The sequence below is a fragment of the Echiichthys vipera genome (assembly GCF_963691815.1).
Source record: "Echiichthys vipera genome assembly, chromosome: 3".
NCBI classification, from domain to species: domain Eukaryota; kingdom Metazoa; phylum Chordata; class Actinopteri; order Perciformes; family Trachinidae; genus Echiichthys; species Echiichthys vipera.
The window spans coordinates 6,600,600-6,614,517 of NC_139828.1; the positions used below are offsets into that span (position 1 = coordinate 6,600,600).

At 35.5% G+C, this 13,918-nt stretch overlaps 1 protein-coding gene across 1 annotated transcript in view; it reads left to right on the forward strand.

The window, feature by feature from the left end:
• The window catches only part of atp11b (ATPase phospholipid transporting 11B), a 57,003-nt gene extending 51,301 nt beyond the window's left edge, over positions 1 to 5,702 (forward strand). Inside the window, exon 30 of the mRNA XM_083911248.1 lies at positions 238 to 5,702. Coding sequence (XP_083767374.1) covers positions 238 to 319 — 82 coding nt within the window. The 3' untranslated portion in view covers positions 320 to 5,702. The remainder of the gene's footprint in view (positions 1 to 237) is intronic.
• The last annotated feature ends 8,216 nt before the right edge of the window (positions 5,703 to 13,918 follow it).

A 13,918-nucleotide genomic window follows, 5' to 3' on the forward strand; every position in this document is an offset into this window, starting at 1 on the left:
GTGTGAGTTAATGAGGCGAGACTTTAGAAACTCATCACTAACACCATCACATCCATTACTAACTCTTCACTCTTCCATCCCTCACTCTTCTCTGCTTCTTCCATGCTGGGTGTGTAGAAGGTAGACCCAAACCTCTGGACAACAGTGTTTTAGCTCCCACACACACACACACACACAGACACACACACACACACTCCGTCAGTCTCCTAACCCTTAGTCACTGCTGCCTGTTTTCAGGTCTTGGAGCGACACAGAGAATTTCTACTCCAACGATCGCAGCATCCTGACGCTGTCGCCCATCGAGGCCACCCACTGCTGACTCCCAGGGCCGCCGACTGTAACGCGCAGAGCTTCTACTCCGCTACGAGAGCATAATCACAACCCCGACCCCACCCCCCGCCACCATTTCATGAACCTCCTTCTGTCTAAGCTCGATGCATACTCAGCTGGATGCAACGCGGACGCATCATGTGAAACCAAAGGACTCGGCTCGGTGTAGCAGGCTGCTTTCTCCTCCAGAGTGAATGGATTCTCAGTGGAAACCTTCAGAAGCACTTCAGATGGGAGCGGCAACATGGAAGGAAATAAAACTTGAAGTGTGGAGCGATTCAGCATGGCATGAAGCAGACATCTGTTTGGAGGAAGATCCAGTCAGCATCTGAGCAGCAGCAGCAGCAATTATCAGATTCCTGCTGCTTACAGAGTCTGAAATCACCTATTTAGTTTGCTTTTAAAGTCAAAGAAGACGTGTCAGCTCTCTGAGATCAGCCCAGGTACATGAACTCAGCAGCACAGTTACCAAACTTGCAACTGGCATTAAAATGACCTTGTAAGTCTTATATTAACTTACATATTTGTTGGCACGGAATGAAGATTCCTCACAGACAATCTGGACTTTTTGCTGATTAATGTCAGGCAGCAGCTGCTTGAAGCATCGCATGCCGCATGAGTACTGTAACCAATTTGGTTTGGTCATGCTGATGAGCCTCAACACAGGACCGAGGTAGCTTCCGCACACCAGGATCGACCATGTAGCACCAGGACGGGAGCTCCGCACTTAAAGAACATCTCAGAGGTGTCCCCAGCAGCTAAAGCCCTACTTCATCATATTTCATAAGCTTCCTCTTTGAGCTGTGTGCTCCGCTGCACCTTCTTTTCTCATTCAGGTGGAAAGGGATAAAGCTGGACTAGCCTACCTAGTCCTGTAGTTCTGTTAACTTCTAGACGTGTGTCCTTTGCACCCACAGTACCTCCTCAATAGGAAGGCGCTTCTCTACCATGGAACCAAAGACCAAAGGACTCAGACTGGAGTTTAGAAGAGAGAGTGTTTATTTTTGTGCCTGATTTGTACAGAAGCTTCTATCGTTGTTGAGAAGACTATTATTGTTGTTCGTGCTGCTTTCTCGTTGGACTCGTTCAGACCTGTGTCGCCCCGGCGCGTCGCTCTGAAGGAGGCCGGATGGGGTCTGTTTAAAAAGCCATACATTTCCAAGAGGTGATATCATTGATAGATTATTGAAGGTACTGCAGATGTAGAAGCTGTTTGAGCCTGTTGTTGTTGTTGTTGTTGTTGTTGTTGCTTTGTGTTTGGAAACTTGTTTCCCTTGAATGCCTTTTTCTCACTCAGCCCTGGTTGGCAAAAGCATCTCGGCAATAAAGACCATGATGCTCGGGGAGTATGTTGAGGTAGCTTATAGTCAGAATCCCTTTCAGTCGCTTAAAAATATTACCCGAGTATCCGACGAGATAATGGCACCGCTTTTATGTGGGTGAGACAAAAATGACTTTAATGGCGAGATGCTTTTCCAAATCGCGGCTGATGAACGTCGACCCAGACAGCAGAATGTTTATCTTAAGGGGGATAGTTATATATAAATGTAATTCCGCTTTTTCAGAGATGGAAAGGAAAGCAGAGCGTTTGCACAAGTCACATATCAAAATCACATTTTTCATATCTCAAGACATTGCTCGTCTGTCACCATTGAAATCATCTGCATTGTGTTTTTGCTGTTATGTTGCTCTATCGTGTGTGTGCGTGTGTGTGCGCGTGTGTGTAAATAGTGTGTTTCTTGTGCGGCAGCCATGTTGGTTGAAGGAAGTGCGCAGCCGTGTCTCAATCTCTGTGAACCATCTCAGTGGCCACACGCTGCCGCAGGTCAAATGTGTCTCTTTGATGCTTGGTTTGAACCTTTTCTTTAAAAAAAGGAGAAATGAGGAACATTTGTGACGGTTCTTATTCGTAGGAGAACTCCGTTGACTCTAGAAGTGTATCCTAGAAACGTTTCAAGACAACCGTTTTAAACTTGACATCAACAACCGCTGGTAAACGCCTCCGCTCACGCAGGGGACGTATGTCGGGGTGTCACGCTCTCCATTTGAAATAGAAAACCGTCAGATATGAGCTTTCGATTTCAACGCTCAAAATGAAAAGTGGCATCGACGATTCTCCACTCAACCCACACCACTGTTGGACCGTTAGCTTACCAGTAGCGTACAGCTGCACTTTTCAAGACGCCGTGGCCATGGGAAACTTATGGTGCATTCAGGTACACACTGAGGAACTAAAGCGGTTGTAGAGTAAACGTCTTCCATCTAGTTGCTCTTACAGCAGAAATACATGGGCTGTATATGCGGTTGTGACACAGAGTCCAATTTATCCAAATGAAGCTGCCTCATTCTACTCAGCTCTTTTTTTACACGGCTCGTCTATTTTCTTTTCTCTGTGCACAGCTACGCAACTACAGAGTGTGTAAAAGTGTGTAAAGATAAACACCTAAGGCAGCGAACAAAGCTCCCAAACCTGCAGAAGCAACTGCATTAAAACTCTGGCACACAGCGAAGGCGGCTGCAGCCACACGCCACCAATGGAGTCTGTGTTGCAGGTTAAAAAAAAAAAGTGATGTTTCCCACCCAGTGTTGAAAAAAAATCCTAAAACGTTATTGTCTAAATCGACAAAAGCCAAATTGAATCGTGGATTTGGAGAACCTTGACACCCCGAGGACATACAGAGTCATAGGACGTTTCCGTTGCCATGGTTACTGTTTAAAGAAATCAGAGAGTCAGTAATGTTTTTGTCGCTTCATTGAATATTCTCGATGTTTGTTTTCTACGAGGGACGTGCTGTTTGACGCATACGTGGGCCTGTTCTACCCTTCCTGTTCATGCAGGTGCAACTGACATTCAAAGTGTCTATTTATTATTGCGGTACTTTTTTTTTTTCTGTGTTTGTGTTTTGAACTTTTCTCGCGAGTCAATATAAAATGTGTGTCCTGTACGTGCGGCAACTCCCCCCCAAGATGTTTTACTTGATCTCAGATTTGTAATCAGGAGCATGAACTCATCTGTTGTTGTTGTTTGACCTGGAAGAAAAAGGAAACTTCCACATAGATTACTCCACCTTACATCCGAACAGATTTACACGTGGCTTCTTCTTTATTTATGTCATTTGAGTTCATATCTGTTACTGAAGTGTCTGCCTGGATACACCCATGATACCTGTGATCTGTTCCTGGATTAGAAAGTCAATCTTAATGCTGTTTCAAAGAGGCACTTCACCTCTTTTACACACAAAGGCCAGATAACAGAGCACTATTCAGCCTGTGAAAATAGTTGCGTGATGTCGTCTCGTGGCTCACGTGGAGCTTTCCGAAGTCTGACAAATCAGACAAAGGAGGTCTTGAGACGGGGGCGTGGAGTATGAAAGATGAAGGCAGGAGCAGCTGCTAAGATGCCGTAAATATCCAGTATTCTTGGAGACTCGTACTAGGGACTTAAACTGTGGATGTCTCGGCTTCTGCTGCGTTCATTTTGACCATTATTTTTGTATCAAAGTACAAAACTAAATCCAGGAGTAATCCTTAAATACCTTCTGTAAAAAAAAGGCCAAACTTGATGCAGCAGAGGTGTAGATATCCCGGCTTAAACGGGGGATCTTGCGGCTTTTGTGAGGCCCTCCTCGCTGGTGTTTGTCTTCAAAGTCTCGAGCCTCGGCGAAGATAACTCTGCTGACGTCAGTGTTATTTTTTTTCAAACTCCGCAAAGCTCCTCCAGAGCCTCGCCGGCAGATGTGCGACTGTTTTCACATGGTGATTCCACTGAAGGTCAGTGACAATATTGAATCCTCACTCAGCCCTAAAGGTGTGATGTGTTAGAGTCAGACAATGAGAAAGTGTAACCCAGGGAGAAAAAAGCAAGAGCCTGCGTGCGTGCGCGTGCGTGCTTGCGTGTGTGTGTCCTTGTGCGTGTGAGCTGACCACCTCTTTGGTATCAGCAATAATCTCCAGATCCAGAAACACCTGCAGAGTGAGTGCAGTCCTGATGCCCCCTTGTGCTCATCTACAGAGAGTTCAAAATTAAAAAGATAAGATATCCTGAGAGAAATGGTCACAACTGAATATATAACATTTAGGCGTGTCCTATTTACTGTACAACAATATACAAATATACGGCCAGGAGCAGTCACATGACAAAAAGGCAACTGTAATTCAAATATAAACAGTACACACACACACTACAGTACAATACAGTAACAAGTGAGTAATAAGCAACACAAATGCAGTAAAATGATCTGCAATACGACAGTTATTAGTATAATAAACTGAATATAGCACCATTTAATAAAAACAAGCTGAGTTTTGAAAACCTGTAGAACTGTTTCCTGATTTCCTAGTTTTATATTTATAACTTTAGAACCCTTTGTGTCTCTGTATTTACCTTTCTTATGTAACGGCACTTGTATCCAGACTGTGTATCCAGGTAGAGATTTCTTCTTCTTCTTTTCACATATCAAATGTAATCGGAGCCCAGGGTGGCACCAGAGCGATATCTTATCTTCTGTGGGTTGTGAAGATAACGTGTTGTGTTTTTGACTTAGTCACAACTAAGACGTGATTCTCCAAAACCATCCCAGCACTGACGTCGTCTAAGCGTCGTCACAGGAGAGCGGCAGGGTTCGGATACGAGGCCTCGGGTATTTTTAGGAGCAGGAGATTATTACTCAGCCACATGATTAAAAATTAATATTTTATTCAGCCCAAACTAACAGATGATCACGTCATCCATCAGAAAACACCCTCCAAGTTTAATTGGATAACCTATTAAGAAGTTAAATTGTGTCTAAAGATGTGGTTTTTCCTGCTTCTGGAAATATTATCTATATATTCAATATGTGTAAAGACCAAAGGAAAACGTCAATCTGTTACTTTTTTTAAATTTTTATACACCTGAGTAACATCCTCATCCAGAGAGCAGATCCTGAACTCGTCACTTGACAGATTCATGCTCATTGTTTCCTGAAATCTCACCAGGGATCAAACTAAATCAACTAAATCCTCAACGTTTTGCACAGAAAAACACAGAAATGCCGTCGGTGCAGAGATGGTTTTGGAAAACTCAGTTTGCAGCCTTGAATCAAATTAAGGTTTCTTTAAATCAGCTTAAAAAAGAGGGAATCTAAATTAAAACATCAACCAGTCACTTTCCCGCTGCAGAATATCCCCTGACTCAGCATCAGCGGGTGCGATCCCGGATGTTGGGCGGATTGTTGAAATCATTTTTATTCTCTGCTCTTTAGTGAATATCGCTGCACCATCACTCTTCTGTTGACTGATGTATGTGGCTGTCTGTCCTCCCTCCTCCTCCTCCCGTCTGTAAATCTGTCTTATAGCTGATGTTTATGAAGATGCCGTTCTATTTACGAAATAAAGACATTTTTAAGAAACACCTGTGGAGCGAAACTGGGTTCATTTGAGTTCTCAAAGTATAATTTGTCATTGAAAATATCAAAGTAAGTTGTAAAAATGTCATGAAAAAGTCTTTGTATACTTTACATGTCATCAAAAATGTCATAAGTTATAGTATAGCATGTGATTCGAGGTATAAAAACATCATGTTTGACTTGTTATATTTGTGATGACATAACATATATTATAATTATACTATGACTTTTTTGTTTTTTGAAAAAAGTCAGTCATAGTTTAGTGAGTCCAAAACAAACGTCACAGTGGAAAAAAGTCAAAATCTAATGTGTCCAAAATTTGCTTGAATCAGTGACAGGATAGTGTTTCTAAAGCAGTCACGGCAAAATTTATTAGTAAAAATGCGTCCAAGAAAAAAAAAAGTCAGTGTAATTTGTTGAAAACGTCCAAAAAGGTCAAATTATGTCTCAAAAATGCTTAAATCAGTCGTAGGATAGCGTTTCTAAAGCAGTCACAGCAAAATTTATTGGTAAAAATCAGGAAAAGTCAGAAAAATGTGTCCAAAAAATTAGGCAAAAGGTCAGAAAAGTTTCAAAAAGGTCCAAAAAAGGTCAAAATATTTTTAGTTTCTAAAGCAGTCACGGGAAAATTTATTGGAAAAAAATCTGGAAAAATGCGTCCAAAAAAAAAAAAAAGTCTTGAAAAAAAAAAGTTTGAAAACGTCCAAAAAGGTCAAATTATGTCTCAAAAATGCTGAAATCAGTCGTAGGATAGCGTTTCTAAAGCAGTTATGGTGTAATTTATTGTTAAAAATCAGGAAAATGTGTCCAAAAAATTGGGCAAAAAGTCAGAAAAGTTTCAAAAAGGTCCAAAAAAAGTCAAAATATTTTTAGTTTCTAAAGCAGTCACGGCAAAATTTATTGGAAAAAAATCTGGAAAAATTTGTCCAAAAAAAAAAAAAGTCAGTGTAATTTGTTGAAAACGTCCAAAAAGGTCAAATTATGTCTCAAAAATGCTTAAATCAGTCGTAGGATAGCGTTTCTAAAGCAGTCACAGCAAAATTTATTGGGAAAAATCAGGAAAAGTCAGAAAAATGTGTCCAAAAAATTGGGCAAAAGGTCAGAAAAGTTTCAAAAAGGTCCAAAAAAAGTCAAAATATTTTTAGTTTCTAAAGCAGTCACGGCAAAATTTATTGGGAAAAATCTGGAAAAATGCGTCCAAAAAAAAAAAAAGTCAGTGTAATTTGTTGAAAACGTCAAAAAAAGGTCAAATTATGTCTCAAAAATGCTTAAATCAGTCGTAGGATAGCGTTTCTAAAGCAGTTATGGTGTAATTTATTGTTAAAAATCAGGAAAAGTCAGAAAAATGTGTCCAAAAAAAGTAAGAAAAGTGTTGAAAACGTCCAAAAAGGTCAATTTATGTCTCAAAAATGCTTAAATCAGTCGTAGGATAACGTTTCTAAAGTAGTTATGGTAAAATTTATTGGGAAAAATCAGGAAAAGTCAGAAAAATATGTCGAAAAAGTTAGAAAAGTTTTGGAAAAAGTCCAAAAAAAGTCAAAATATAACATGTCTCAAAAATGCTGAAATCAGTCGTAGGATAGTGTCTTTAAGGCAGTTATGGTGTAATTTATTGTTAAAAATCAGGAAAAGTCAAAGAAAAATAAGCCAAAAAAAGTAAGAAAAGTGTTGAAAAAGTCCAAAAAAAGTCAAAATATGTCTCAAAATTTGCTGAAATCAGTGACAGGAAAGTGTTTCTAAAGCAGTCACGGCAAAATTTATTGGAAATAAAATAAGAAAAAATGTGTCCAAAAAAGAAGCCAAACGAAAAAAAAAGTCAGTGTAATTTGTTGAAAACGTCAAAAAGGTCAATTTATGTCTCAAAAATGCTTAAATCAGTCGTAAGATAGCGTCTCTAAAGCAGTTATGGCAAAATTTAATGGTAAAAATCAGGAAAAGTCAGAAAAATGTGTCCAAAAAATTGGGCAAAAAGTCAGAAAAGTTTTGGAAAAAGTCCAAAAAAAGTCAAAATATAATATGTCTCAAAAATGCTTAAATCAGCAACAGGATAGCGTTTCTAAAGCAGTCACGGCAAAATTTATTGGAAAAAATCTGGAAAAATCAGGAAAAATGTGTCCAAAAAAAAAAAAAAAAGTCAGTGTAATTTGTTGAAAATGTCCAAAAAGGTCAAATCATGTCTCAAAAATGCTGAAATCAGTCGTAGGTTGGTGTTTCTAAAGCAGTTATGGCAAAATTTATTGGTAAAAATCAGGAAAAGTCAGAAAAATGTGTCCAAAAAATTGGGCAAAAAGTCAGAAAAGTTTCAAAAAGGTCCAAAAAAAGTCAAAATATTTTTAGTTTCTAAAGCAGTCACGGCAAAATTTATTGGAAAAAAATCAGGAAAAATGCGTCAAAAAAAAAAAAAAGTCAGTGTAATTTGTTGAAAACGTCCAAAAAGGTCAAATTATGTCTCAAAAATGCTTAAATCAGTCGTAGGTTGGTGTTTCTAAAGCAGTTATGGTGAAATTTATTGTTAAAAATCAGGAAAAGTCAAAGAAAAATAAGCCAAAAAAAGTCAGAAAAGTGTTGAAAAAGTCAAAAAAAAGTCAAAATATGTCTCAAAATTTGCTTAAATCAGCAACAGGAAAGTGTTTCTAAAGCAGTCACAGCAAAATTTATTGGTAAAAATCAGGAAAAGTCAGAAAAATGTGTCCAAAAAAGAAGCCAAAAGGTCAGAAAAGTTTCAAAAACGTCCAAAAAAAGTAGTAGGTTAGCGTTTCTAAAGCAATCACAGCAAAATTTATTGGAAAAAATCAGGAAAATGTGTCCCAAAAAAAAAAAAAAATCAGTGTAATTTGTTGAAAACGTCCAAAAAGGTCAATTTATGTCTCAAAAATGCTTAAATCAGTTGTAGGATAGTGTTTCTTAAGCAGTTATGGCAAAATTTATTGTTAAAATACAGGAAATGTCAGAAAAATGTGTCCAAAAATTAGGCAAAAAGTCAGAAAAGTTTCAAAAAGGTCCAAAAAAAGTCAAAATATTTTTAGTTTCTAAAGCAGTCACGGCAAAATTTATTGGTAAAAAATCAGGAAAATGTGTCCCAAAAAAAAAAAAAGTCAGTGTAATTTGTTGAAAACGTCTAAAAAGGTCAATTTTTGTCTCAAAAATGCTTAAATCAGTCGTAGGTTGGTGTTTCTTAAGCAGTTACGGCAAAATTTATTAGGAAAAAATCAGGAAAAGTCAGAAAAATGTGTCCAAAAAATTGGGCAAAAAGTCAGAAAAGTTTCAAAAAGGTCCAAAAAAAGTCAAAATATTTTTAGTTTCTAAAGCAGTCACGGCAAAATTTATTGGGAAAAAATCTGGAAAAAATTGTCCAAAAAAAAAAAAAAGTCAGTGTAATTGGTTGAAAACGTCCAAAAAGGTCAATTTATGTCTCAAAAATGCTTAAATCAGTCGTAGGATAGTGTCTCTAAAGCAGTTATGGCAAAATTTATTGTTAAAAATCAGGAAAAGTCAAAGAAAAATAAGCCAAAAAAAGTCAGAAAAGTGTTGAAAAAGTCCAAAAAAAGTCAAAATATGTCTCAAAATTTGCTTAAATCAGCAACAGGAAAGTGTTTCTAAAGCAATCACAGCAAAATTTATTGGTAAAAATCAGGAAAAGTCAGAAAAATGTGTCCAAAAAAGAAGCCAAAAGTTCAGAAAAGTTTCAAAAACGTCCAAAAAAAGTCGTAGGTTAGCGTTTCTAAAGCAGTCACAGCAAAATTTATGGGAAAAAATCAGGAAAATGTGTCCCAAAAAAAAAAAAAAGTCAGTGTAATTTGTTGAAAACGTCTAAAAAGGTCAATTTATGTCTCAAAATGCTTAAATCGGTCGTAGGATAACGTTTCTTAAGCAGTTATGGCAAAATTTATTAGGAAAAAATCAGGAAAAGTCAGAAAAATGTGTCCAAAAAAGAAGCCAAAAGGTCAGAAAAGTTTCAAAAAGGTCCAAAAAAAGTCAAAATATTTTTAGTTTCTAAAGCAGTCACGGCAAAATTTATTGGTAAAAAATCAGGTAAATGCGTCCAAAAAAAAGAAAAGTCAGTGTAATTTGTTGAAAACGTCCAAAAAGGTCAAATTATGTCTCAAAAATGCTTAAATCAGTCGTAGGTTGGTGTTTCTAAAACAGTTATGGCAAAATTTATTGGTAAAAATCAGGAAAAGTCAGAAAAATGTGTCCAAAAAATTAGGCAAAAAGTCAGAAAAGTTTTGGAAAAAGTCCAAAAAAAGTCAAAATATAACATGACCCAAAAATGCTTAAATCAGTGACAGGATAGTGTTTCTAAAGCAGTCACAGCAAAATTTACTGGGAAAAATGAGGAAAAATGCGTCCAAAAAAGAAGCCAAACAAAAAAAAAAGTCAGTGTAATTTGTTGAAAACGTCCAAAAAGGTCAATTTATGCCTCAAAAATGCTTAAATCAGTCGAAGGTTGGTGTTTCTAAAGCAGTTATGGTAAAATTTATTGTTAAAAATCAGGAAAAATCAGAAAAATAAGCCAAAAAAAGTCAGAAAAGTGTTGAAAAAGTCCAAAAAAAGTCAAAATATGTCTCAAAAATGCTTAAATCAGTCGTAGGATAGCGTTTCTAAAACAGTCACAGCAAAATTTATTGGTAAAAATCAGGAAAAGTCAGAAAAATGTGTCCAAAAAAGAAGCCAAAAGGTCAGAAAAGTTTCAAAAACGTCCAAAAAAAGTAGTAGGTTAGCGTTTCTAAAGCAATCACAGCAAAATTTATTGGAAAAAATCAGGAAAATGTGTCCCAAAAAAAAAAAAATCAGTGTAATTTGTTGAAAACGTCAAAAAAGGTCAATTTATGTCTCAAAAATGCTTAAATCAGTTGTAGGATAGTGTTTCTTAAGCAGTTATGGCAAAATTTATTGTTAAAATACAGGAAATGTCAGAAAAATGTGTCCAAAAAATTAGGCAAAAAGTCAGAAAAGTTTCAAAAAGGTCCAAAAAAAGTCAAAATATTTTTAGTTTCTAAAGCAGTCACGGCAAAATTTATTGGAAAAAAAATCTGGAAAAATGCGTCCAAAAAAAAAAAAAAGTCAGTGTAATTTGTTGAAAACGTCAAAAAGGTCAAATTATGTCTCAAAAATGCTTAAATCAGTCGTAAGATAGCGTTTCTAAAGCAGTTATGGCAAAATTTATTGGGAAAAAATCTGGAAAAAATTGTCCAAAAAAAAAAAAAAGTCAGTGTAATTGGTTGAAAACGTCCAAAAAGGTCAATTTATGTCTCAAAAATGCTTAAATCAGTCGTAGGTTGGTGTTTCTAAAGCAGTTATGGTGAAATTTATTGTTAAAAATCAGGAAAAGTCAAAGAAAAATAAGCCAAAAAAAGTCAGAAAAGTGTTGAAAAAGTCCAAAAAAAGTCAAAATATGTCTCAAAATTTGCTTAAATCAGCAACAGGAAAGTGTTTCTAAAGCAATCACAGCAAAATTTATTGGTAAAAATCAGGAAAAGTCAGAAAAATGTGTCCAAAAAAGAAGCCAAAAGTTCAGAAAAGTTTCAAAAACGTCCAAAAAAAGTCGTAGGTTAGTGTTTCTAAAGCAGTCACAGCAAAATTTATGGGAAAAAATCAGGAAAATGTGTCCCAAAAAAAAAAAAAAAATCAGTGTAATTTGTTGAAAACGTCTAAAAAGGTCAATTTTTGTCTCAAAAATGCTTAAATCAGTCGTAGGTTGGTGTTTCTTAAGCAGTTACGGCAAAATTTATTAGGAAAAAATCAGGAAAAGTCAGAAAAATGTGTCCAAAAAATTGGGCAAAAAGTCAGAAAAGTTTTGGAAAAAGTCCAAAAAAAGTCAAAATATAACATGACCCAAAAATGCTTAAATCAGTGACAGGATAGTGTTTCTAAAGCAGTCACAGCAAAATTTACTGGGAAAAATGAGGAAAAATGCGTCCAAAAAAGAAGCCAAACAAAAAAAAAAGTCAGTGTAATTTGTTGAAAACGTCCAAAAAGGTCAATTTATGTCTCAAAAATGCTTAAATCAGTCGAAGGTTGGTGTTTCTAAAGCAGTTATGGTAAAATTTATTGTTAAAAATCAGGAAAAATCAGGAAAATGTGTCCAAAAAATTAGGCAAAAGGTCAGAAAAGTTTCAAAAAGGTCCAAAAAAAGTCAAAATATTTTTAGTTTCTAAAGCAGTCACGGCAAAATTTATTGGGAAAAAATCTGGAAAAAATTGTCCAAAAAAAAAAAAAAGTCAGTGTAATTGGTTGAAAACGTCCAAAAAGGTCAATTTATGTCTCAAAAATGCTTAAATCAGTCGAAGGTTGGTGTTTCTAAAGCAGTTATGGTGTAATTTATTGTTAAAAATCAGGAAAAGTCAGAAAAATGTGTCCAAAAAATTAGGCAAAAGGTCAGAAAAGTTTCAAAAAGGTCCAAAAAAAGTCAAAATATTTTTAGTTTCTAAAGCAGTCACGGCAAAATTTATTGGGAAAAAATCTGGAAAAAATTGTCCAAAAAAAAAAAAAAGTCAGTGTAATTGGTTGAAAACGTCCAAAAAGGTCAATTTATGTCTCAAAAATGCTTAAATCAGTCGTAGGATAGTGTCTCTAAAGCAGTTATGGCAAAATTTATTGTTAAAAATCAGGAAAAGTCAAAGAAAAATAAGCCAAAAAAAGTCAGAAAAGTGTTGAAAAAGTCCAAAAAAAGTCAAAATATGTCTCAAAATTTGCTTAAATCAGCAACAGGAAAGTGTTTCTAAAGCAATCACAGCAAAATTTATTGGTAAAAATCAGGAAAAGTCAGAAAAATGTGTCCAAAAAAGAAGCCAAAAGTTCAGAAAAGTTTCAAAAACGTCCAAAAAAAGTCGTAGGTTAGCGTTTCTAAAGCAGTCACAGCAAAATTTATGGGAAAAAATCAGGAAAATGTGTCCCAAAAAAAAAAAAAAGTCAGTGTAATTTGTTGAAAACGTCTAAAAAGGTCAATTTATGTCTCAAAATGCTTAAATCGGTCGTAGGATAACGTTTCTTAAGCAGTTATGGCAAAATTTATTAGGAAAAAATCAGGAAAAGTCAGAAAAATGTGTCCAAAAAAGAAGCCAAAAGGTCAGAAAAGTTTCAAAAAGGTCCAAAAAAAGTCAAAATATTTTTAGTTTCTAAAGCAGTCACGGCAAAATTTATTGGTAAAAAATCAGGTAAATGCGTCCAAAAAAAAGAAAAGTCAGTGTAATTTGTTGAAAACGTCCAAAAAGGTCAAATTATGTCTCAAAAATGCTTAAATCAGTCGTAGGTTGGTGTTTCTAAAACAGTTATGGCAAAATTTATTGGTAAAAATCAGGAAAAGTCAGAAAAATGTGTCCAAAAAATTAGGCAAAAAGTCAGAAAAGTTTTGGAAAAAGTCCAAAAAAAGTCAAAATATAACATGACCCAAAAATGCTTAAATCAGTGACAGGATAGTGTTTCTAAAGCAGTCACAGCAAAATTTACTGGGAAAAATGAGGAAAAATGCGTCCAAAAAAGAAGCCAAACAAAAAAAAAAGTCAGTGTAATTTGTTGAAAACGTCCAAAAAGGTCAATTTATGCCTCAAAAATGCTTAAATCAGTCGAAGGTTGGTGTTTCTAAAGCAGTTATGGTAAAATTTATTGTTAAAAATCAGGAAAAATCAGAAAAATAAGCCAAAAAAAGTCAGAAAAGTGTTGAAAAAGTCCAAAAAAAGTCAAAATATGTCTCAAAAATGCTTAAATCAGTCGTAGGATAGCGTTTCTAAAACAGTCACAGCAAAATTTATTGGTAAAAATCAGGAAAAGTCAGAAAAATGTGTCCAAAAAAGAAGCCAAAAGGTCAGAAAAGTTTCAAAAACGTCCAAAAAAAGTAGTAGGTTAGCGTTTCTAAAGCAATCACAGCAAAATTTATTGGAAAAAATCAGGAAAATGTGTCCCAAAAAAAAAAAAATCAGTGTAATTTGTTGAAAACGTCAAAAAAGGTCAATTTATGTCTCAAAAATGCTTAAATCAGTTGTAGGATAGTGTTTCTTAAGCAGTTATGGCAAAATTTATTGTTAAAAATCAGGAAAAATCAGAAAAATAAGCCAAAAAAAGTCAGAAAAGTGTTGAAAAAGTCCAAAAAAAGTCAAAATATGTCTCAAAAATGCTTAAATCAGTCGTAGGATAGCGTTTCTAAAGCAATCACAGCAAAATTTATTGGAAAAAATCAGGAAAATGTGTCCCAAAAAAAAAAA